General features: G+C 38.4%; 1 protein-coding gene across 19 annotated transcripts in view; it reads left to right on the top strand.

Annotated features, from left to right (window-relative positions):
• The window catches only part of ABI3BP (ABI family member 3 binding protein), a 298,503-nt gene that overhangs the window by 73,077 nt on the left and 200,135 nt on the right, over nucleotides 1–25,291 (top strand). For all 19 annotated transcript variants that reach the window (XM_055567939.1, XM_055567955.1, XM_055567954.1 and 16 more), the window contains exon 2: nucleotides 16,859–17,038. In XM_055567939.1, coding sequence (XP_055423914.1) covers nucleotides 16,859–17,038 — 180 coding nt within the window. The remainder of the gene's footprint in view (nucleotides 1–16,858; nucleotides 17,039–25,291) is intronic.

Below are 25,291 nucleotides of genomic sequence, written 5' to 3'. Positions count from 1 at the left end.
TTAATTTTTCCTTATGACCCATGTTTAAATTTATCTAGTTTCTTCTAGGTGAAAATACCTCTTAGACATAAGAAAGCCAATATTGTCAAAAGTGGCTCACTTGGCCTGGTGCTCTGTACACTCCAGGGAATTCTCCAGGCCAGAATACTGAAGTGGGTAGCCTTTCCCTTCTCCCAGGGATCTTCCCTACCCAGGGATCAAACCCAGGTCTCCCGCATTGCAGGTGGATTCTTTACCAGCTGAGCCACAAGGGAAGCCCAAGAATACTGGAGTGGCCAGCCTATCCCCTCTCCAGCAGATCTTCCCAACCCAGGAATCTAACTGGGGTCTCCTGCATTGCAGGTGGATTCTTTACCAACTGAACTATCAGGGAAGCCCTAAGTCGTATGATTGAGTGTCTATTGTAAATAGGAGAGATTCTAGTTTTTTGTTTTGTTTTGTTTTTTTAACCTAGTAAATAGCATAATAGAAATATCTGGAAAGGAAAAAAAAAAATATATATATATATAAGTTATCCTTGTTCTCAGAGAAAATTGTATTACAATATAACCATCTTTTACAAAAATCAGTAAATCAAGTGAGGTTCATACTTTGCGAAGACACTAGAAGATATTAAAATGTTGATTTTAATAATTACCTGAATACTACTCAGTGGAAATAACAGCAACAAAAATTAGTGATGCATGAAACAAAACGGATAAATCTCCAAAATATTTCATGGAGTGCAACAAGCCTTAAATGAAAGAGTACATATTGTATGATTCTATTTAACTGAAGTCTAGAATAGGCAGAACTAATCTGTGGAGTAAAAATCGGAACAATAATTGTTTCTAGGCAGATGGGGTGGGAATGGGCTGACAAGGGATGTGAAGAAACTTTCTGGGTTGAAGAATATTCTAAATCTCAATACACGTTTGGCTTATATATATATGTGTGTGTGTGTATATGATGGCATTTGAAAAGAAATCTTATACACAGTTAAGATTTATGTATTTCATTTGCATGTAAATTTTATCTCAAAAGAAAAACATAAATATCAAATTGTAGTTAATGATATGCATATTGAAGTGTTTAGGAGGACACGTATTGAAGTGATGCTTACTTTGAAATTCATTGAAAAGTTAGATGGATTGATGGATGGATGAAAGTCTGGAGAGATGGAAAAACATGTGGTCAAACAAGTGCAGTAGGACATCGACTCTTAGTGGTGGCTCTATGGATATGCACTGCACAATTCTTACAGTTTTTCTTATGTTTGAAATTTTTATCATAGCACCAAAGATGAGTTAACATTTTAAGTCTCTAAATATTGGTAAGATTTAAAGACATTTAATTGATGTTTTTTCTTAACATTTAAAAGTATTTTACCTTTTGTATATTAGAAATTATAATCCCCAAAAATGATACTTTGAAGAGTTTTTCTCAAAGACCAAAATATACATACAATTCTCATGACAGGAAATTTAACGCTGTGGGTGAGGTCCTTTTTCCTCCACACTGTACTGCATATCTGCTATCTCTTTCAAAAGACATTGAGCCCATTAACTTTCATTTTGATGCACAGAATTTGCAAAGAATAATGAATGGTGAAGGAAATGGCAACCCATTCCAGTGTTCTTGCCTGGGAAAACCGGTGGACAGAGGAGACTGGCAGGCTATAGTCCAAGGAGTTCCAAGAGTTGGACACAACTTAGAGACTAAACAACAACATAAACAATGGTTCTGAAACTTGAGTATGCGTCAGAATTACCCAAACAGCTTGTTGAGATACAGGTTGCTGCCCTGCTCCCAAGTTTCTGATTCAAGAGATGTGCACTGGAGTCTGAGAATTCATACTTAGAACAAGTCCCCTGGTGATACTGATGCTCTAATTGAGGGGTCCCTATTAAAGAACCCAGCCACGGAGCCTATCCCTTTTTCCATCAGACAACCTATTGTTATCACTCATAATTTTAAATAGCAAGAAAATTACCTTCAGAATTTTCATGAAAATCAAGCAGAAAAAGAAAAAAAAATAAGGAATGAGTTTTGTTAAGTCCCTTAACCTGTTCCATTTCTTTTTTTTTTTTTAACATGTATTAAAAATAGTGATTAAGATTCTACTAGTTGTTTAAAGCGGAGAAGGCAATGGCACCCCACTCCAGTACTCTTGCTTGGAAAATCCCATGGATGGAGGAGCCTAGTGGGCTGCAGTCCATGGGGTCGCGACGAGTCAGACATGACTGAGCGACTTCACTCTCACTTTTCACTTTCATGCATTGGAGAAGGAAATGGCAACCCACTCCAGTGTTCTTGCCTGGAGAATCCCAGGGACGGGGGAGCCTGGTGGGCTGCCGTCTATGGGGTCGCACAGAGTCGGACACGACTGAAGCGACTTAGCAGCAGCAGCAGCAGCAGTTGTTTAAAGCAGTACAGAAAAAATATTACAAGATAGGTTTTGAGATTTACTTTCTTACCTGTATTTGGCATATCCTTATGGCACGAAAGATCCGTATAGTCAAACTATGGTTTTTCCAGTAGTCATGTACAGGTATGTGAGCTGGACCATAAAGAATGCTGAGCACTAAAGAATTCATGCTTTCAGATTGTGGTACTGGAGAAGACTCTTGAGAGTCCCTTGGACTGCAAGGAGATGAGACTTGTCAATCCGCAAGGAAACCAGTCCTGAATATACATTGGAAGGACTGATGCTGAAGCAAAAGCTCCAACACTCTGGCTACCTGATGTGAAGAGCCCATTCATTGGAAAAGCCCCTGATGCTGGGAAAGATTGAAGGCAAGAGAAGGGGATGATATAGGATGAGACAGTTAGACAGCATCACCAACCCAAAGGATATGAGTTTGAGCACACTCTGGGAGATAATGAAGGACAGAGGAGCCTGATGTGCTGCAGTCCACGGGGTCACAGTCAGTCACGACTTAGTAACTGAACAACAACAACGTGGCATAAAAACTATTTTTGTAACTAGTTTAACAACAAAAGGAGCACTTCTGTTATATATTCTCTCGGTCCACCCCTTCCAGCGTGTCTAGAGCCACTGTACTGTAGATGCATTGAACAAATTGTCCTAATCATACTGCACTGAAATAGTTGATTTATTTATGTGCCTAATTTGCTAGAATGCACAATTTTTGTGATCAGACAAGTCATGTTTGAATTGGTGTCACTAATGCCTAGAACCTTGTCATAAGTGAATGGATAAAATGAAAAGCAGATGAGTGAAAATACTTATTTCCCCAGATTCCCCAAAGCAAATATTGATTTTATTTAGAATTTGTAGTTGTTTGAAATGAACCATGTCACTGCCGCCCTTCCCTGATGGCAAATACATGGCCATTGATTGCTTATAGTTGCTACTCCCATCCACCCCCTGAAAAAAAGAAAACTCAGCATGCTTCAGACTTTAAAGACTAATTTTGGGAGAATTAGATCAAGGGACTGTGTGCAAGTGACAACTGTGTATGTCTCAGGATAAGATTTCTTCTTAAGTATGAGAGGTTCTTGAATTAGACGGTAGTCTATGAAAAGTAATTTTCCTGCTGGGTTGTTGATTGGGTTACAAAGTAGGTAATGAAATTTTTGCTCCTTTGGTAAAACCATTAGCCCTGCCAAGTGGTGCTGAAATGTCAACATTGGCAGGTTCAGTCTGTCTCATTTAGTCATCCAAAGTCACCAGACGGTGAAGTATTGGCCTGAGGAATCAGTCCGCTGGGAATTCTGACCAAGGTGGAAACTGTGGTTGTTTTAGCTGAAATGGAAATCACTTACACAGACAGCTGGGCAAACAGACCCAAAGTGCCCCATTAGGAAAAAAACATTTTCCCCTTCAGATTTTGGCAAAATGGCATTTCTTTCTGAATTCAGTAGCAAACATCCTCTGTATACTTGATGACCATAATGCCTAATAAAAAGTTAACTAGCTTACACCTGGGGACAGTTAGCTGTCTGGGAATCCTTTGAGAATGGCTTATCAAGGGAGCTTTCTGGGTGAGCTGGACTTTTTATTTCCTGAACTCTGAGGGCACCTGTTGCCTGTGGGCACATGTCCTCCAGCCAGCAGCCTCACCTCAACACATAGGAGAGTGAACAGGCTGCTCTGCTAGAGCTGGAGCAGAGATCATGGGATGCTCTGCTGCAAGTTTCTTGCTAACATTGATCCTGTATGTGTAAAGTCAAATCGTGAGTTTATCTAAAGCCCCTCAGTCCCTGGTTTTGACAGCTGTCCATGTGGCTTATGGGACTTTAATCACAATTTTTTTCCTGCACTTCTTAAAAAATTCCATTTTCCCTTAGATTTATAAAAATCTTGCTTTATATATACATATAAACCAGGATTTTTTCAGATGTTTTCTTATATATTCTTATATTTTTATATATTTTATTGAAATACAGTTGATGCATAGCATTATATAAGTTACAGGTGTACAATATAGTGACTCACAGCTTTTAAAGGTTATACTCCATTTATAGCTATTATACACTACTTGCTATATTCCCTGTGTTATACAATATGTCCTTGTAGCTTATTTTATATCAAATGGTTTGTACCTCTCAATTCCCTACCCATCTATTGCCCCTCCCTGCTTTCCTCCCCTCACTTGTAACCACTAATTTGTTCCCTATATCTGTGAGTCTACTGTTCTTTTGTTATATTTACTAGTTTGTTGTACTTTTAAGATTTCACTTATAAGTGATATCATCTAGTATTTGTCTTTCTGACTTATTTAACTTAGCATAATGCACTCCAACTCTATCTATGTTTCTGCAAATAGCATTATTTTGTTCTTTTTTATGTCTGAGTAATATTCCAATGTATATATGTGCTACATCTTTAACCATCCATCTGTTGATGGACACAGGGTGCTTTCATATGTATTTTTTCTTATATTGTAAAAAACACAAGAAGGAATGCCTTCTGTTCATCTCTAAAGCTGTGTGCTATTAATTTATTGTGCTTCCGTGGTGGTTCAGAAGTAAAGAATCCACTTGTCAATGCAGGAGACACGGGTTCGATCCCTTGGTCGGGAAGATCTGCTGGAGAAGAAAATGGTGACCTAGTCCGGTATCCTTGCCTGAGAAATCTCAGGGATAGAGGTGCCTGGTGGGCTACAGTCCATGGGGCCACAAAAAGTCAGACACAACTTAGAGACTTTCAACTTAAAGACTAAAACAACATTAGCTCATCATTTCCTAAATGCCCAGAATCTCTTTTCCTCTAGTGTTCTCATTTAGATCCCTGATGCTTCATCTGAATTGTACATATTTGGTGAACTAATTTCATTTGTAAATTAGGGTACACAACGTTCAAAGTGTTTGTAGCTGAGTCCCTGTCCTCCTTACAGGTAACCCACTACTCAAAGCCCTTCAGAAGGCAGGGAAGATAAAAACCGAAGGCATGAAGTAAGAAGACTGAGGTGGGTGAGAGCAGCTTGATGCAAATGGGAAGAGATTAGGGAATTTCAACCTGTTACCCTTATCAAATTGCCCATTTTTGGAAATCACAGTTATTTTTGCATGACCTTTGTGAATGTGGCTGCTATGAAAGGGAAAGTGTTAGTCTCTCAGTCATGTCCAACTCTTTGTGACCCCATGGACTGTAGCCTGCCAGGCTCCTCTGTCTATGGAATTCTCCAGTGAGAATACTGGAGTGGGGAGCCATTTCCTTCTCCAGGGGATCTTCCAGACCCAGGGACTGATATAGGGCCATAAATGATGATAGTTTGAATGGTGCCATTTAGACTTTCGCAAAGCATGACCTAGACAACTGTCAGTGGCATCCCTGTTTCTGGAGAACGTGCTGTAGAGCTCCTCTGTGTTTACTGCACACTCGCCATTTGCAACTTCTCAAAAAGCCTTTATTGGGCCTTGCTAAAAAGTTGGTACACGAGTAATAGAAAATCTGTGGGATTTTGAGGAAGAATTCCAATCTGGAGATCCAGAGAGCCAGGATACCATGAGATATATAGGATTAATAGTAGAAAGATAAGAATCTGAAAATTTCAAAGGATTTGTCTAGTATTATTGTGAGTGCTTTTAATTATAATTCTGTATACACACACCACTACCACCACCATCACCACCAAAGCAATTTAATTCCTTCTACCTATCTTGCCTGGCATGCCGTCATGCACTGCAAAATACACCTGGGTTTTCCAGATCTCCATTGCCACCTTGAGCAGCCTTTTTTTTTTTTTTTTTTCTGATGGAAGGTTTTTCAAATGTCTTGATATTACAGTACTTGTAGAAGTAGTTTTTAAAGTACCCAATATTATTTGAATAATGAATGTGTGTTCAGTCCCATCTGACTCTGCAACCCCATGGACTGTAGCCCACCAGGCTCCTCTGTGCATGGAATGTTCCAGGCAAGAATTTTGGAGTGGAGTGCCATTTCCTACTCAAGGGGATCTTCCTGACCCAGGGATCGAACCCAGGTCTCCTGCATTGCCGTCAGATTCTTTACACTGCACCACCTGGGAAGTTCATTTGATTTATAGCAACTTTAATCTTCATTACAGAGAAGGCAATGGCACCCCACTCCAGTACTCTTGCCTGGAAAATCCCATGGACGGAGGAGCCTGGTGGGCTGCAGTCCATGGGGTCGCTAAGAGTCGGACACGACTGAGTGACTTCACTTTCACTTTTCACTTTCATGCATTGGAGAAGGAAATGGCAACCCACTCCAGTGTTCTTGCCTGGAGAATCCCAGGGATGGGGGAGCCTGGTGGGCTGCCGTCTATGGGGTTGCACAGAGTCGGACACGACTGAAGCGACTTAGCAGCAGCAGCAGCAGCAATCTTCATTATCCTTAAAACATTTAACTGAAGTTGCCATGCTTTTTTTGCCAACATTTCTAGTCAGATCACTGGCTTTCAGATGGTTGTAGACTGAACCATCTGAAGGTTATAGACTACAGACTACTTATTTCTATGGAAGATCAGAAACAACTGAAGACAACTAATTGCCTTGGCTACTCCTTTAACCTTGTGGCTATCACAGGAAAATCAATGTAATTCCATATGGTTTTCTTTCTTCTTCTAACATCTTTCCTTGGATCATGGTACCAAGATAGATAAGAGTCATTTGAGCACCATTGTTATGTGATACCTTTTTCACTGCCTAAGAATTAAAGCAAATATTCGATTATTGGGCTTCCCTGGTGACTCAGACAGTAAAAAGTCTACTGCAATGCAGGAGACCTGGGTTTGATCTGTGGGGCAGGAATATCCCCTGGAGAAGAGAATGGCTACCCACTCCATATTCTTGCCTGGAGAATTCCATGGACAGAGGAGCCTGGTGGGCCGCAGTCCATGGGGTCACAAAGAGTTATGACACCAAGTCCCATGTTAAAATTATGGTTAGTACAAGTTAGCATTGGTCAATTAAACACAAATTATGCCATCAGCTATGACTTGGGGGGAATCTTTTGAATATGTTTTCAGATAGTAACTTGCCCTGTTTAGTACATAAACTTGAGATGTGACATCTTGATAGCTCCTTAATTAGCTTCTCTGACCATAAAGACGTTGGAATGTTTCACTTGCAAGCTAACTAAGAAGAACATTGAATACATCTGAAACTTATAATTTTCAGTTTTTGGAACATAGTAATGCCTGAAAAGGACTGCTGATTTTATATATGCACCATTTGTTGAATGCTGAATAATTATATTAAGCATCATTAAAAGTACTTTCATCAGTGCTGTAAATGGCAAGATGCTTGAAGGACCTCCCATCAGGAGAGTCTGTATAAGGTGGTTACAGAGGTGAGGAAGATTTGGCTCACTCTACAGTGACATAATGGTAGGCCAGAGAGATTCAACCATCTTGAAATGCTGTTCTATTACTCAGTCATATCCTATCGTATGTATAAGCTATAAATTGTTTAGCTTATCCATACAACTTATCCAACTTGTTTAGCTTGTCCAAATGTGATGGACATTCGGGTTGTTTCCATTTTGGTGTTGCTTTGAATATCTGCACACAAGTCTTTGCATAAACTTATATTTTCATTCCTCCTGGTAAATACCTAGGAATGAAATTGATGGGTTATTTGGTAACCAACCAAGAGCTTTCACAAGTAGTGAAACTTTATGAAATATTTGATGTTCACACTCAGAATGTTGCTCAGACAGTTCCAGTTGCTCCAAACTCTGCATAACACTTGTTACGTGCAGTCTTCATTTTTGCCATTTTTACGTATATGGTGTCTCATTGTGGTTTTAACTTGCATTTTCCTGAAGATTAAGGGTGTTGACCAGGAGTTGGTAAACTATGACCAAGGGGTCAAATCCAGCCAACTGCCTATTTTTTTACAAATACAATTTAATGGGAACACAAGTATGTCTATTTGTTTCCATAACATCTATAGGTGCTCTAGTAGTACAATGATAGAGTTGAATAGCTGCAGTAGAGAATATCTAGCCTGCAAGGCCTAAAATATTTACTATTTGACCCTTTCTGGAAACATCAGACAACCCTGATGTTACCTTTTCATGTGCTTGTCGGTTATCATATATCTCCTTTAGTGAGGGATGTATTCAAACCTTCTGCCATTTATTCTTAAACACTCTGTTTTCTTATTCAGTAGAAAGAATTCTTCTAAATATTCTGGATACAAGTCCTTTATTAGGTAAATGTATTGCAAATATTTTCTGCCAATCTGCAATTAGCTTTTTCTTTTTCTTGTTAGTCCTTTTAAAGTTCAAAACTAAAATTTGGCCAAGTCCATTTTATCAGTTTTTTAATCTATATGTCATATCTGAACCGATGAGAATTGACTTAATGATTTTTTTTTTGAGGTTTCTGTTCTTTTATTGAGAAATCTTATTTATTTTTTTTTATTTTTTTATTTTATTTTATTTTTAAACCTGAAACACTGTATTAGTTTTGCCACTGGGACGACCCAGAGGGATGGTGTGGGGAGGGAGGAGGGAGGAGGGTTCAGGATGGGGAGCATATGTATACCTGTGGCGGATTCGTTTGATGTTTGACTTAATGATTTTGATGCCTTAGAAAATTTGACTTTGTACAACAAAGTAAGTGACTGAGAAAGTATACAGGTTGACAGAGTCAATAGAATGCGTGCAAAGAAAGAACATGCTGTAAGAAATATGGTTTATTATTTTAATCCTGAAACAATTTAGTCATTATTTTACTGACATCATTACTATAGCTATTCTTTTACTTAATATCTTGTGGAAATAAATTCTAATCTGATTGTTCCCAAACTTGTTATTTAGTACTTTACAACATCGAGAGCTGGTGCTGTGGCATTTCTTGCTCCTACACTAATAGAAACTTTTTAGATGAGAAGATAACTTTCGTATTTTGAAGTTTTTCTCTTGAAATGATTTTATCAACTTGACCAACTTCATATAAACAATATATACCACATTCTAAAATTTTTTTGAAAGTGTTAAGATAACGTGAAGAGAGATTAGACATGAAAGAATTCCTCCCTGAATAGGTTGTGATGGTAACTCCTTTCTCACAGATCAGTGACTGGTTGTCCATGGTACTTCAGCTGGCTTACCTAAGCATGTCATGTTTGGGCTATGTTTCTTTACAGAGTTTTATTGAAACTGGCCACAGTTTAGTTCAGTCAGTCAGTCGTATCCGACTCTTTGAAACCCCATGTACAGCAGCATGCCAGATTTCCCTGTCCATCACCAACTCCTGGAACCTACTCAAACTCATGTCCATAACATCAGTGATGCCATCCAACCATATCATCCTCAGTTGTCCCCTTCTCCTCCCACCATCAATCTTTCCCAGCATCAGGGTCTTTTCCAGTGAGTTGGTTCTTCACATCAGGTGGCCAAGGTATTGGAGTTTCAGCTTCAGCATCAGTCCTTTCAATGAGTATTCAGGACTGATTTCCTTCAGGATTGACTTGTTGGATCTCCTTGGAGCTCCTTTATTGTGCTCCTTATTGTCTGTGTATCCACCACAGTTCAAAAGCATCAATGCTTCAGTGCTCAGCTTTCTTTCTTTATAGTTCAATTCTCACATCTGTACATGACTACTGAAAAAACCATAGCTTTGACTATATGGACCTTTGCTGGTAAAGTAATGACTCTGATTTTTAATATGCTGTCTAGTTTGGTCATAGCTGTTCTTCCAAAGAGCAAGCATCTTTTAATTTCATGGCTGCAGTCACCATCTGCAGTTATTTTGGAGCCCAAGAAAATAAAGTCGGGCTATTTCTATTGTTTCCCCATCTTCTTGCCGTGAAGTGATGGGACCAGATCCCATGATCTTAGTTTTCTGAATGTTGAGTTTTAAGCTAACTTTTCACTCTCCTCTTTCACTTTCATCAAGAGGCTCTTTAGTTCTTCGCTTTCTCTCATAAGGGTGGTGTTATCTGCATATCTGAGGTTATTGATATTTCTCCCAGCAATCTTGATTTCAGCTTGTGCTTCATCCAGCCTGGCATTTTGCATGATGTACTCTGCATATAAGTTAAATAAACAGGGTGGCTATATACAGCCTTAATCTACTTCTTGCCCAATTAGGAACCAGTCTATTGTTCCATGTCCAGTTCTAACTGTTGCTTCTTGACCTGCATACACATTTCTCAGGAGGCAGGTCAGGTGGTCTGGTAATCTCATCTCTTTCAGAATTTTCCACAGTTTGTTGTGATCCACACAGTCAAGGCTTTGGCATAGTCAATAAAGCAAAATAGATGTTTTTCTGAAACTCTCTTGCTTTTTCAATGATCCAACAAATGTTAGCAATTTAATCTCTGGTTCCTCTGCCTTTTCTAAATCCAGCCTTGAACATCTGGAAGTTCACAGTTCACATACTGTTGAAGCCTGGCTTGAAGAATTTTGAGCATTATTTTGCTAGTGTGTGAGATGAGTGCAACTGTGTGATAGTTTGAACATTCTTTGGCATTGCCTTTCTTTGGGATTGGAATGAAAGCTGATCTTTTCCAGTCCTGTGGCCGCTGCTGAGTTTTCCAGATTTGCTGGTACATTGAGTGCAGCACTTTCATAACATCATCTTTTAGGATTTAAAATAGCTCAACTGAAATCCCATCACCTCCCGTAGCTTTGTTCGTAGTGATGCTTCCTAAGGCCCACTTGTCTTTGCATTCCAGGATGTCTGGCTCTAGGTGAGTAGTCACACCATCATGGTTATCTGGGTTATGAAGGTCTTTTTTGAATAGTTCTTCTGTGTATTCTTGCCACCTCTTCTTACTATCTGCTTCTGTTAGGTCCATACCATTTCTGTCCTTTATTGTGCCCATCTTTGCATGAAATGTTCCCTTGTTATCTCTAATTTTCTTGAAGAGATCTCTAGTCTTTCCCATTCTACTGTTTTCCTCTATTTCTTTGCATTGATCACTGAGGAAGGCTTTCTTATCTCTCCTTGCCAATCTTTGGAACTCTGCATTCAAATGGATATATTTTCCCTTTTCTCCTTTGCCTTTAGCTTTTCTTCTTTTCTCAGCTCTTTGTTAGGCCTCCTCAGACAACCATTTTGCCTTTTTGCATTTCTTTTTCTTGGGGATGGTCTTGATCACTGCCTCATGTACAAAGTCAGGAACCTTAGTCCATAGTTCTTCAGGCATTCTGTCCATCAGATCTCATCCTTTGAATCTATTTCTCACTTCTACTGTATGATTATAAGGGATTTGATTTAGGTCATACCTGAATGGTCTAGCAGTTTTCCCTACTTTCTTCAATTTAAGTCTGAATTTTGCAATAAGGAGTTCATGATCCTCAGATCATGATTTTTCATGGTCAGCTCCTGGTCTTTCTTTTGCTGACTGTACAGAGCTTTTCCATCTTTGGCTACAAATAATATAATCAATCTGGTTTTGGTATTGACCATCTGATGATGTCCATGTGCATAAACTGGCCACAGCCACTCAGAATTCTGGGGTTAACACTAAATGTCTGCTTAGCACTTGTGCTTACGGCAAGAGCAGCCTGTCTCCTCTGGTTGATCCAGAGGGTTCTATGAACTTGTAGCACTCTCTTTTGTCTGATTTTCTCATTTCACTACCTTCCTTCCTGTTTTAATGCCACAGGGCATGTATATTTTTTAAAAACTAAAAGGGGATTAATTCTAATTTTGTTTCGAAAGGCATTCTTTTTCTTTTAGAATTTCACAACCCCATTTGGAATACATAGAGATACCCTAGGGTGTTGTGGAGGATTAGAAACAGCTGTCATAGATCCAAAGTTCTACTTTGCCAACATGCAATCTTTTTCTCTTCCAGCCATTCTAGTATTGCTTTCCTGAAATGCTCATATTCTTCATTTTATCTCGCTCTTAATTGGTATATGTTTTGTTTCTCATTTAAGATGCAATAAAATGTTCTTCCAGTACTCATTTCTCTGTATTCCTGGGCTTTCCTGGGCAATATATATGCCACTTATGAATGCGAAGAGTTGACTCATTGGAAAAGACTCTGATGCTGGGAGGGACTGGGGGCAGGAGGAGAAGGGGACAGCGGAGGATGAGATGGCTGGATGGCATCACTGACTCAATGGACGTGAGTCTGGGTGAACTCTGGGAGTTGGTGATGGACAGGGAGGCCTGGCGTGCTGCGATTCATGGGGTTGCAAAGAGTCGGACACGACTGAGCGACTGAACTAAACTGAACTGAACAATGAATGTTTTCCTAGTTAAGCTTGTATCATGTTGTACATTTTATTATTATTATCTCTATTTATATCATTCACCTGAGCTCTTCATGCTAACTTTTGAAAGATAAAAGTTATTACATGACTAGTGTTCCAGACCTTTAAGCCAGAGTGATGCAGAGTGAAGATAAATTTATCAAAGGTTAAAAATTATTATAGGATGCCCTGAGAATTACCCTAAAATACCAGGGAAATTTTTTAAGCATGTAAACTCAAATATTAGTCCAAACATTCATTTGAAGGGACACTTGAGAAACTTATTCAGATGAAAAGGACAAAATATTGCTTAACCATTTTGTTGAGCTCTAAAGGGTCAATGGGGTCATAACTGAGTGAGAAAATGGGGTGTTTGTAGAAGCCATGCTGGGTGACAATGTGAGCATAGCTGTAGGGCCAAGGTCTTGTATGCATTGAAGAATATGAGAAGATTTATACTAGGCAAAGACCAATGAGAGATTTTGAGAAGGAACAGATAATAATGACCTACTCAATTCTACTCAATACACTATCATGACCCATATGGAAAAAAGAATGTAAAAAGAGTGTACATATCTATATGTATAACTGATTCACTTTGCTGTATCCTTGAAACTAACACAACATTGTAAATCAACTATACTTCAATAAAAAAAATTTTTTTAAAGACTGTATTCATACATAGCAAGGTAATGAAGGAATTTGAGTTCCTACTTCCCATAAGGAACTGGGAAGAGAGTCTCAGAATATGAAGTTTGTGTGCTGTTTTCAGAATAGATTTGTTTGTGTGCTTTTTTCTTTCTCAGGAGCTTTAAAAGTTTAGCTCTAGAGTGTAGTATGAGTTGGAATTTTGGAGAAAGTAAGTTAGATAAATGCCAATTAACTTTAAAAGTTACATGGTGTTGATGTATTTATTGACATGAATTATTAGCAAAAGGGAGAAAGACTGGAGTTATGAAAATGCTGGGCAGAGGAAGCAATAACATTTCCACTTTTGTTAGTAATTCTGTTTACAGCCTTCCTTTTTCTCATTTGGGGCAGCCATCCTTCCCACTTCCCAAGGGGAGGAATAACTTGGTACATCTGTGAGCAAAGGTCTAATGTGATGATGTTGTGACTCTTAGCTCTTAGCCCAACAAGAGTGCAGCCAAAGTACATAAAGATTCCTAATCGCTTCTTCCCAACAAGGTGTTGGAAACAGGCCAGCTGGTTTTTTGATTTATCATGAGATGTGATAACCTTACAAGGTAGCAGAGTATGTGCTTGATTTAGATTTGTTCCATTCCACTGAGCAAGATGGACAACTGTAGAGTTCATCTAGGCATGTAACTAAGACGGGGAAAATTGGCTTGGCCAAAATCTGTGTTAGACATGTGAGATTATCTATCTATATCACATTGTCAAAATCTTGTGAAGTTAGGACAAAACATTAGCAGTTAGCATCAATTTGAACATTACAGTATGGGGATTAGCTACTTTGTATGCAACTGAGTCATGATAAAATTCTTAGCAAAAATGAGAGCATGGAAGCATACATTATTATATTGGGAATATATAATATTCCATTGGGAATTTGCTGTATGACTCAGGGAACTCAAATTGGGGCTCTGTAACAACCTAGAGGGGTGGGATGGGGAGGGAGGTGGGAGGGAGGTTCAAGAGGGAGGGGACATAGGTATACCTGTGGTTGATTCATGTTGATATTTGGCAGAAACCAACACAATACTATAAAGCAGTTTTCCTTCAATTAAAAATAAATTAAAAAAAAAAAAAAAACACAACTGAGAGCAGAAAATCCAGCCTAGTGAGAACCTAAGATTTGGTTTTGACCCTGCACTTAACCAGCTGAGTGATGGAGGTGTGGCCACCCTGTCACTTGTGTGGTAAGAGAACTGGATGAGGTGAGCCGGGGATGGTCTTCCTCAGACTTTTGGATAAACCACTCAGTATCTCTGGGTTTCAATTTTGCTGCAAATGTAGGAATAGCAATCAGAGAACCAAGAAACTGTAGAAATTTCATCAAATTTTGGTGAAGTACAAAGTACTATACACATGCCTGGGTATAGCAGTACCAGCTACTGAAGTAAGAGTGGTTCCCACCGCCTGGTCAGTCTCCAAGAGGGGGCTGTTTTTATTTCTTCAAAGGCCTGAAGGAAGGCTTCTGTGTGGCTATATTGAGGTGGCTCAGGATGATTTTTGAGTGGAGTAATGTAAATTTAGTGTGATAGATTCAGGAAATCCATGGTATTTAGAGTGCTGACTGGTATACATAGAAGTCTTTGATTAATGAGAAATGGACTGTGAATTATTAGGTCAGTAAATACAGTCTTCCCAATAGGTAAAGTATTTTAAAAATGTAAAATCCCAGTGAAATAATGAAAGAAAATAATTGAGGTCCACAATCTCTTATCTAAAATTCTCAGAGTCAGACATACTTTGGAATTCAGAAAAATCTTTGGATTTTGGTATTGTACTAGGATGCCTAGACCATGTATTAAGTAACCTCTTCGGTGGGGTCTTGATCAGCACCCTTTAATTAAGCACATTTAATTATAGGATTAAAATTTCTACAATTAGAATCTAGAAAAATAGTACAGATGAACTTATTTGCAAAGCAGAAGCAGAGATACAAATGTGGAAAACAAACATATAGTTGCCAAGAGGGAAAGGGAGGGTGGGATGAATTGGGAGACTGGAATTGACATATACACACTACTATATATAAAATAGATAACTACTGTATAGCACCTACTGTATAGCACAAGGAACTCTACTGAATGCTCTGAGGTGACCTAAGTGGGGAGGGAATCTAAAAAGTGTGGACATGTCTGTGTATAACCGATTCACATTGTGGTACAGCAGAAGCTAATGTATGGTTGTAAAAAAACAATGTTTGTTTTATATCACACTGACTGAACAGTGAGATTAAAGAAGTACTATGTGGCTTCATGACAGTTCGGATTGAGTTTTGTTGCCAAATTTGTTTGACATGAACTTACAAAAACCTAACAAAGCCTTTCTTAGGATTTCTAAACTGTGACTAAAGGGTTTTGGATGGACCTGATTAAGTAACCAATTATTGACCAATTACTGTGTATCAGCTTTAAGATAGTGCCATTTGCACTAACCTTTGTCAGCAATCTGTCAAAGTAGACATCATTATCCATTATCCATAATTTATAAATCAGGAAACAAGACAAGCACATGTTAGTGATCAGCCAGAGGCACCATGGACAGTATGTGGCAGAAGTGGTTTGAACCCAGCTTCTTCTGGCCCCAAAGACAAAAAACAGTGCTGTTTCCTTACTGTTTGGTCAAGACCTTTGGGTAGTATGACTGTCTGTCCCTGCTGCTTAATAGTTAAAAAATAACAATAATACTGCCTTGAAAATATGGGGTTTCCCTCCTTACTCTGCTGTCTCTCTAGGGAAGTTCATCCAGTGATCATTTATAAACTAATGACACTCAGATGGATCTGGGCCCCCTTTCTGAGCATCACTCTTAGTCACCTTACTGTTGGACATTTCCATGGAGTTGTCTCACTGACCCAGCAATCTCCAAACAGAACTAATCATCTTTTCTCTCTATCCTGCTCCTTTTAGAAAATCTACTCCACCATCTAGTTACTCCTAAACCAAAACTTATGCACCTCCCTCCCTTTTCAACTCTATTAATCACTAAGTCCTATGCGGTTATGGCTAGAGACCAGCACTGAGGGGCTGGGGGTTTCAAAGTGTGGTAATTTAATTTACCAGTAAGAAATTTCATATCCTTTTTACCAGACAGTACTTGGTATTCTGGTGGTGGTGGTTTAGTCAGTCGTGTACGACTATTGTGACCCCATGGACTGTTGCCCGCCAGGTTCCTCTGTCCATAGGATTCTCCAGGCAAGAATACTGGAGGGGGTTGCCATTTCCTCCTCCAGGGGATCTTCCCAACCCAGGGATCGAACCCTGGTCTCCAGCATTGCAGACAGATTCTTTACCGACTGAACCACCAGGGAAGCCCACTTTGTATTCTAGACTGCTTTATATGTTATTGTCTGTTTATTTTGGTCTCAAAATTACCTGTGTTTTAGCTATTTAGGTGGGTGTGCTGTTATCCTTAGTCGCTAGATATCATGCTTTCCAGTAACAAGGCCTCTCACCACTAACCTTTGTCCAAATTTGTCTTGGGATGCTAAAGAGGTAAAGTAACAGCCACCGATATTTTCATTCCCATCTCTAGGTAAAAGGCCAAACCTGAAGGTCCACATCAATACCACAAGTGACTCCATCTTCTTGAAGTTCCTGCGTCCAAGTCCTAATGTAAAACTGGAAGGTTTTCTCCTGGGATATGGCAGTAACTTATCACCAAACCAGTACTTCCCTCTTCCTGCCGAAGGGAAATACACTGAGGCCATAGTCGGTAAGATGTTTGGATTTCAGGCATAGGAAGAAGAGGTAACAGGTAACGCATGTTACATGATACATAAATCCTGAAGCATCATTTTTTTTTTCTATATCCTCAGCTGAACCAAATGACATAAATACAAAACATCAAAATTCTTGTGACCCGTAGCACAATTCTTTACATCAAAAAGTATGTAATACTGCAGAAATAATCATTGCCATTATACAACAATTCCTGACCATATAACTAAGCTTGGATAGGGAAAAAATAGTTAAAATAACTGGGCTTAAATCTCTGTAACATAGCTTGTTTATGTGGATTAATTTTCCTTCCTGCTGTGTCTTTACTTTCTTCTGGTAGAAAATATCAACTTCAGCTTTATGGGTGTCTCTGCATGACAAGCTACCTTTAAAAAGAAAAGACAAAGCATTAATATTACATTAAACTTTATAGTATTTCAGACAAAAGGTTAAAGCGTGTATTTGTGTTATAAAATTTTAAATCTTTAAAAATATTTTAATCACATTAAATGTAATTTGAGGATGTGAGCATGTCAAGCCTTCTCCAGATTTGCAAATAAAACATTTTAAAGGATAATTAAAAAAAAAAAAAAAAAAAAGGAATCCTTGGCTTAGAATGCTGTCAAAGTCTTCCTGAACAGACTAAGATTAGGTTTGTATTTTGCTCTACTGCTACAATTATTGCTAAATAGCTTTTCCATAAACTTTGAAGTTTAATCCTGTAACATGAACTACTATATACCAGATCTAATATTTGTGCATATATGCAGCAAAGTTAAAGATGAATCACTTTTGCCCTACAGCTCTTTCTCACAGAGAGGTTCTCATAGATAAGTCTCTCTTGTACTTTAAAATTAGGCAAGAGAGTAACATTATTAGTTATAAATGCCTATGCTAAATTTTACACAAGATGGGCACATTAAAAGCAAACACATCAGTTTGTTACCCCCTAAAATTTGAGAATTAGGCACTTTGACAAATGTAAAAACATTAATCTTGATCATATAAACCATAAGGAATTTAAAAATTTGCAAATATTCCTTCAACATATCCACTCTTTACTATTAATATAAAAAATGTCTGGGAGCTATACATATATCCCTATACAAATAGATACACTGTCCTTTATTTATTGAGCATTAGAAGTAACATTTTATTTATCATAATTTTTATCCTTGGTTATATAGATTGAAAATTTGGTTAATAATAAACATCCTTGCCTTATAAGGCAGAAGGCATCCTATCTTAACGTGACAGAAGTCAGATTGCTAATGAAAAATATATGTAGAAAACTATAAAGAAAATTTCTAGCACAAATATATCAAGCTTTTATTGATTCAGTAATGAGGGATGGTCAAATGGAATAGGTGCCCTTTTATTTGTTTCAACTCTTAAAACTTCTTATTATGAAAAAATTCAAACATAAAAGAAGAAAGAAACCTATAATGACTCTTGTGTATAATGTTGCAACTTGAATATTGTCACTATTTTGCTTATCATCTCTTTCCATGTATTCCTCATATTTGCTCATATAGGTATTTTAAACCATAGCTAGATATTATATTTGTATAGTCTTTAAGCACTTCAGTATGCATCTCTAACAGAAAAAAATATTTTTAGTAATGTCTTACTTTTATCATATTGTAACAATAATCCCATTATATTGTTTTATGCCTAATCCATATTTAAATTTCTCTGGTCATCTTTAAAAATGCCCTCTTTGAGCTCTTTCTTTTTTTAATCAGGATCCTATATGGTCTACATATTAGGGTTGACTGTTACCATATCATAAGTCAGTCCTCTCTCCCTTCTCTCTTTAAATGTCATTGATTTGCTAGAGAAATTTGATTATATATTCTGGTCCACATTCTGTATTTACCTGGCTGCTTCCATGTATTTTTGAACTGGTTCCTCTATCCTGGTATTTCCTGTGAAAGCTATTTTGATTTGGAGGCTGTATTAGATTTGGGTTAAGCATTTTCAGGAAAGAATACTTTTTAGGCGGTATTATTTCCTAACAACTCACAAAAGAGGTATATAATGGCTGGTGTCATACTTAGTAATGTTAATACTGTTTGTTATGTTTAGGTGACCTCAGCCTGACCCTGCTGTTATAAAATTCATCATCAAATTTTCACTTAATGGTTTTAGCATCTATTGATGGTCACGGCCCAGATCCATTATTTTATACAGAGGTTGTAAAATGGCAATTTTTACGTTTTAGAAGGAATCTAATTCTATCATTCTTTATGCATTTTTTAACTGAAATTCTATATTAAAGAAGAAGTGGGTTGCCGTTTCCTTCTCCAGTCATGACTATCAGCAAATACTAATTACTTCAGCTTGGTAATGTTTGCATCCAAATGATGGTGGTGTGTGTCTTATTGGTAGAAACTAAGTCATCTTCTGTTCTGTGACTGTCACTGAAGCGGAGTCTGAGAAATGTTGTTTGTTTTTCTCATCTCTATAATACAAGACTGGAAGCTATAAAAAGGCTGAAATGGCAGAATGAATCAACTTCTAGAACTTGTTTGAACTTTTATATGAAATCACAGAAATATAAATGTGCCATCTTTATCTCAATGGAAAAAATCTTAAAGGCATGATTTATAGCAGTTTAATCCTTTTAATATGAAAAACATTGAATACATTGCTTTACAGATACTCATGGTCAAATAAATATGTGTTGAATTAGGTTAAATATGCAACATAACTTTAAAAAAATAAATAAATAAAGAAGAATTTTCTTTTATTTACTTTTTCACTTTCCATATACAGTGTTTAGGAAATACAAGATAAATTCTCATTGTAATAAATTGATGCTTGGAAATATGCAGTGTTGACCAATGATACTGTTGTTTATTTTATTATCAGTAAGAATGCATTAGTTATTTTTATTGATTTTTAAGATATTTGATAATGACATTGTACAGGAGACAGGGATCAATACCATCCCAAGAAAAAGAAATGCAAAAAAGAAAAATGGCGGTCTGAGGAGGCCTTAGGAATAGCTGTGAAAAGAAGAGAAGTGAAAAGCAAAGGAGAAAAGGAAAGATATAAGCATCTGAATGCAGACTTCCAAAGAATAGCAAGGAGAGACAAGTAAGCCTTCCTCAGAGATCAATGCAAAGAAATAGAGGAAAACAACAGAATGGGAAAGATTAGAGACCTCGTCAAGAAAATTAGAGATACCAAGGGAATATTTCATGCAAAGATGGGCTCGATAAAGGACAGAAATGGTATGGACCTAACAGAAGCAGAAGATATTAAGAAGAGGTGGCAAGAATACACAGAAGAACTATTCAAAAAAGATCTTCATGACCAAGATAATCACGATGGTGTGATCACTCACATAGAGTCAGACATCCTGGAATGTAAAGTCAAGTGGACCTTAGAAAGCATCACTACGAACAAAGCTAGTGATGGTGATGGAATTCCAGTTGAGCTATTTCAAATCCTGAAGATGATGCTGTGAAAGTGCTGCACTCAATATGCCAGCAAATTTGGAAAACTCAGTAGTGGCCACAGGACTGGAAAAGGTCAGTTTTCATTCCAATCCCAAAGAAAGGCAATGACAAAGAATGCTCAAATTACCACACAGTTGCACTCATCTCACACGCTAGCAAAGTAATGCTCAAAATTCTCAAAGCCAGGCTTCAACAGTATGTGAATTGTGAACTTTCAGATGTTCAAGGCTGGATTTAGAAAAGGCAGAGTTTTCTCTGGATCATGGAAAAAGCAAGAGAGTTTCAGAAAAACATCTATTTTGCTTTATTGACTATGCCAAAGCCTTTGACTGTGTGGATCACAATAAACTGTGGAAAATTCTGAAAGAGATGGGAATACCAGACCACCTGACCTGCCTCTTGAGAAACTTATATGCAGGTCAGGAAGCAACAGTTAGAACTGGACATGGAACAACAGACTGGTTCCAAATAGGAAAAGGAGTATGTCAAGGCTGTATATTGTCACCCTGCTTATTTCACTTCTATGCAGAGTACATCATGAGAAACTCTGGACTGGAAGAAGCACAAGCCGGAATCAAGATTGCCGGGAGAAATATCAACAACCTGAAATAGGCAGATGACACCACCCTTATGGCAGAAAGTGAAGAGGAACTAAAAAGCCTCTTGATGAAAGTGAAAGAGGAGAGTGAAAAAGTTGGCTTAAAGGTCAACATTCAGAAAACTAAGATCATGGCATCTGGGGAAACAGTGGAAACAGTGTCAGACTTTAATTTTTCTGGGCTCCAAAATCACTGCAGATGGTGACTGCAGCCATGAAATTAAAAGATGCTTACTCCTTGGAAGGAAAGTTATGACCAACCTAGACAGCATATTAAAAAAGCAGAGACATTACTTTGCCAACAGAGGTCTGTCTAGCCAAGGCTATGGTTTTTCCAGTGGTCATGTATGGATGCGAGAGATGGACTGTGAAGAAAGCTGAGTGTCAAAGAATTGATGCTTTTGAACTGTGGTGTTGGAGAAGACTTGAGAGTCCCTTGGACTACAAGGAGATCCAACCAGTCCATTCTGAAGGAGATCAGCCCTGTGTGTTCTTTGGAAGGAATGATACTGAAGCTGAAACTCCAGTACTTTGGCTACCTCATTCGAATAGTCGACTCATTGGAAAAGGCTCTGATGCTGGGAGGGATTGGGGGCAGGAGGAGAAGGGGACAACAGAGGATGAGATGGATGGATGACATCACTGACTCGATGAACGTGAGTTTGAGTGAACTCTGGGAGATGGTGATGGACAGGGAGGCCTGGCATGCTACAATTGATGGGATCACAAAGAGTCAGACACGACTGAGCGACTGAACTTAACTGAATGATTTTTAATCATTATATCACTTATCCATCCCTTACAATTATTCTCACTGTCATTTAAATATGGTTGATTGTTTAACCTTGGTTCACGATTAAACTGTGAACTTTTAAAGTTTATGTCTTTTTCTTTGGTTATTCATACCAGAATGACCTACATTGAGTAGACAGGCAATAAATATTTGTGGCACTGAAATCTGAACAGAGTCAAATCTGTGTAGAATATTTAGGCTGGAGGAGACTATGAGAGACGGTCTAGTCTAGGCTCTTGTCATCAGGCTAGTATATAACTAAGCCATCCAGGTATATAAAACATCACTGTGTTTCTTATAGATCTTTAAGCACAGTGATCCCCAAACTTCTCCTGGAAGGCTATTCTAAGCAGAATTTTTAAAACTCTTAATTTATCCTTTAGATTGATATGTTCTTTTTGTTTATTTTCTTTCTCTTCTAGTATGCTGGTGGAAGATGAAAAACATTCTTCTGAGATATTTACTTTTCCATCTTTCTTTATGCCAAGGAATCTGTGTGCTTCTGTTTTTATTACTTCGAAACAGATTTGCATTTCCAAAGTAAATGTTATTATCTGGTTGCTTAAATTGATTATAGTCTTTTTTTTAATGATTATGGTTGTATTAATGGCTCATAAATGGTTAAGCATCAGCATATTAGTTTTCAACTGACACTGTAACAGATTACCACAAACTTGGGTGGCTTAAAACATCACAAGTTAATTACCTTACATTTGTATAAGGTGCATCTACCTGGGAGTAGTGACTTCTGATGTGAAGCACTGTTGGGAAACTCTTTAGAGATTTTTTTGTCTCTTTCTACAGCTGGCAAATGAATTCTTTCCCACCTAGTAGTAGCAGTGCAGCGTTAGTCATGTCCGGCTCTTTGTGACCCCATGGGTGTAACCTGCCAGGCTCTTCTGTCCGTGAAATTCTCGAGGCCAGAATACTGGAGTGGGTTACCATTCCCTTCTCCAGGGGATCTTCTCGACCCAGGGATCAAACCTGGGTCTCCTGCATTACAGGCAGATTCTTTACTATCTGAGCCACCAGGGAAGCCTTTGCAGAAGAGGTTGCTGGCACCGTCTGCCAGGTCAGCGGTGGATTCATGTATTTTGTGGATAGTTAAGGAACATCTGGGCTTCCCAAGTGGCACGAGTGGTAAAGAACCCACTTGCCAAAGCAGGAGATGTAAGAGACTCAGGTTTGACCCCTGGGTTGGGAAGATCCCCTGGGGGAGGACATGGCAACCCACTCCAGTAATATTGCCTGGAGAATCCCATGGACAGAGGAGCCTAGTGGGCTGCAGCCCATGGGGTTGCAAAGAGTTGGCCATGACTGAGCACATGCACAGTTCTATATGTGAGAAGCCCAACGTGGGTCTCACTTGGCTAAAGTCAAGGTTGTGGTGAGGGCTTCATTCCCTTCTGGAGGCTCTGAAGGGAAAATCTGTTTCTGTTTTTGCAGTTTCTAGAGGGGCCCACTTTCCTTTTCTATCTTTAAATCTAAAAATATGATACAAATGATTATATAAACAAAACAGAAACAGACTCACAGATACAGAGAACAAACTAGTGGTTTGTGAAGCAATAGTTAGAATTGGACATGGACAACAGACTGGTTCCAAATAGGAAAAGGAGTATGTCAAGGCTGTATATTGTCACCCTGCTTATTTAACTTATATGCAGAGTACATCATGAGAAACGCTGGGCTGGAAGAAATACAAGCTGGAATCAAGATTGCCAGGAGAAATATCAATAACCTCAGATATGCAGATGACACCACCCTTATGGCAGAAAGTGAAGAGGAACTAAAAAGCCTCTTGATGAAAGTGAAAGTGGAGAGTGAAAAAGTTGGCTTAAAGCTCAACATTCAGAAAACGAAGATCATGGCATCTGGTCCCATCACTTCATGGGAAATAGATGGGGAAACAGTGGAAACAGTGTCAGACTTTATTTTTTTGGGCTCCAAAATCACTGCAGATGATGACTGCAGCCATGAAATTAAAAGACGCTTACTCCTTGGAAAGAAAGTTATGACCAACCTAGACAGCATATTCAAAAGCAGAGACATTACTTTGCCAGCAAATGTTCGTCTAGTCAAGGCTATGGTTTTTCCTGTGGTCATGTATGGATGTGAGAGTTGGACTGTGAAGAAGGCTGAGCGCCGAAGAATTGATGCTTTTGAACTGTGGTGTTGGAGAAGACTCTTGAGAGTCCCTTGGACTGCACGGAGATCCAACCAGTCCATTCTGAAGGAGATCAGCCCTGGGTGTTCATTGGAAGGAATGATGCTGAAGCTGAAACTCCAGTACTTTGGCCACCTCATGCAAAGAGTTGACTCATTGGAAAAGACTCGGATGCTGGGAGGGATTGTGGGCAGGAGGAGAAGGGGACGACAGAGGATGAGATGGCTGGATGGCATCACTGACTCGATGGATGTGAGTCTGAGTGAACTTCGGGAGTTGGTGATGGACAGGGAGGCCTGGCGTGCTACAATTCATGGGGTCACAAAGAGTCGGACATGACTGAGCGACTGATCTGATCTGATCTGATCTGATGATTATATTGAGCCCACCTGGATAATCTAGGCTACTCTCCATATTTTAAATGGATCTACATTCTTCATTGTACCTGCAACCCTAATTCTCCTTTATCATGTAACCTAAGATATTCACAGGTTCTGGAGAGGAGGATGTGGGCGATCCTGGAGGGCCATTATTCTCCGTGGCACAAACTGTATATTTCAAATTTGTGTCTCTATTCCCTTTCTGTTACCAGTTTAGAGTATGATCTTTCTCAATTCTGCTCATCTGTAAAACAGTAATGAAGTCTATTTTTCACAGATGTGCTGTGGGCGTGTTAATAGATTCATGATCATAAAGAGATGAGTTGAAATCCCTTGGGTGCAAGTTGCATGAGCAAAGAATTTTTATTTCTTTGTGTAAAAAAAGCACCACTTACATCCCCTCTTACTTTATTCTGTAAGAGAATAGTAGTATTTCTTCAGTTGCACCAACTATACCCAAACATTGTAACTTACTTTTGTTTTCAAAACAAATATTACATGCCATTTTATCTGCCCCGTTCCACTTCTTGAAGTGTTTAAGATCTCACCACTGAAATGAGAAATGGTTGATTATTCAGAAATATTGAAGTTAACATTTAATGATAGGAGGACTAAATAATCATCTTTAACCATTTATACTTTCATTTTAATATATATCTAGTATTGACAAAGGTATTTTCAAAGTAATGTTCTGGTCTTATATGTAAAACTAAAAAACATAAAAAAAATTCCCTTTTGCTATTTATGAAACTTCTGTAAAACTTGTACTTTTGTAGGATCTTCTAAGATTTTTGTAGACTAATTGGAGCAGAAGAAAAAGGAGTGTTTTCCCAGATGAATATT

Source organism: Bubalus kerabau, chromosome 2, assembly GCF_029407905.1.
Source record: "Bubalus kerabau isolate K-KA32 ecotype Philippines breed swamp buffalo chromosome 2, PCC_UOA_SB_1v2, whole genome shotgun sequence".
Lineage (NCBI taxonomy): Eukaryota > Metazoa > Chordata > Mammalia > Artiodactyla > Bovidae > Bubalus > Bubalus kerabau.
The sequence above is the reverse complement of the archived record's forward strand: the minus strand, read 5'-3'. Positions and strand labels throughout refer to the sequence as shown.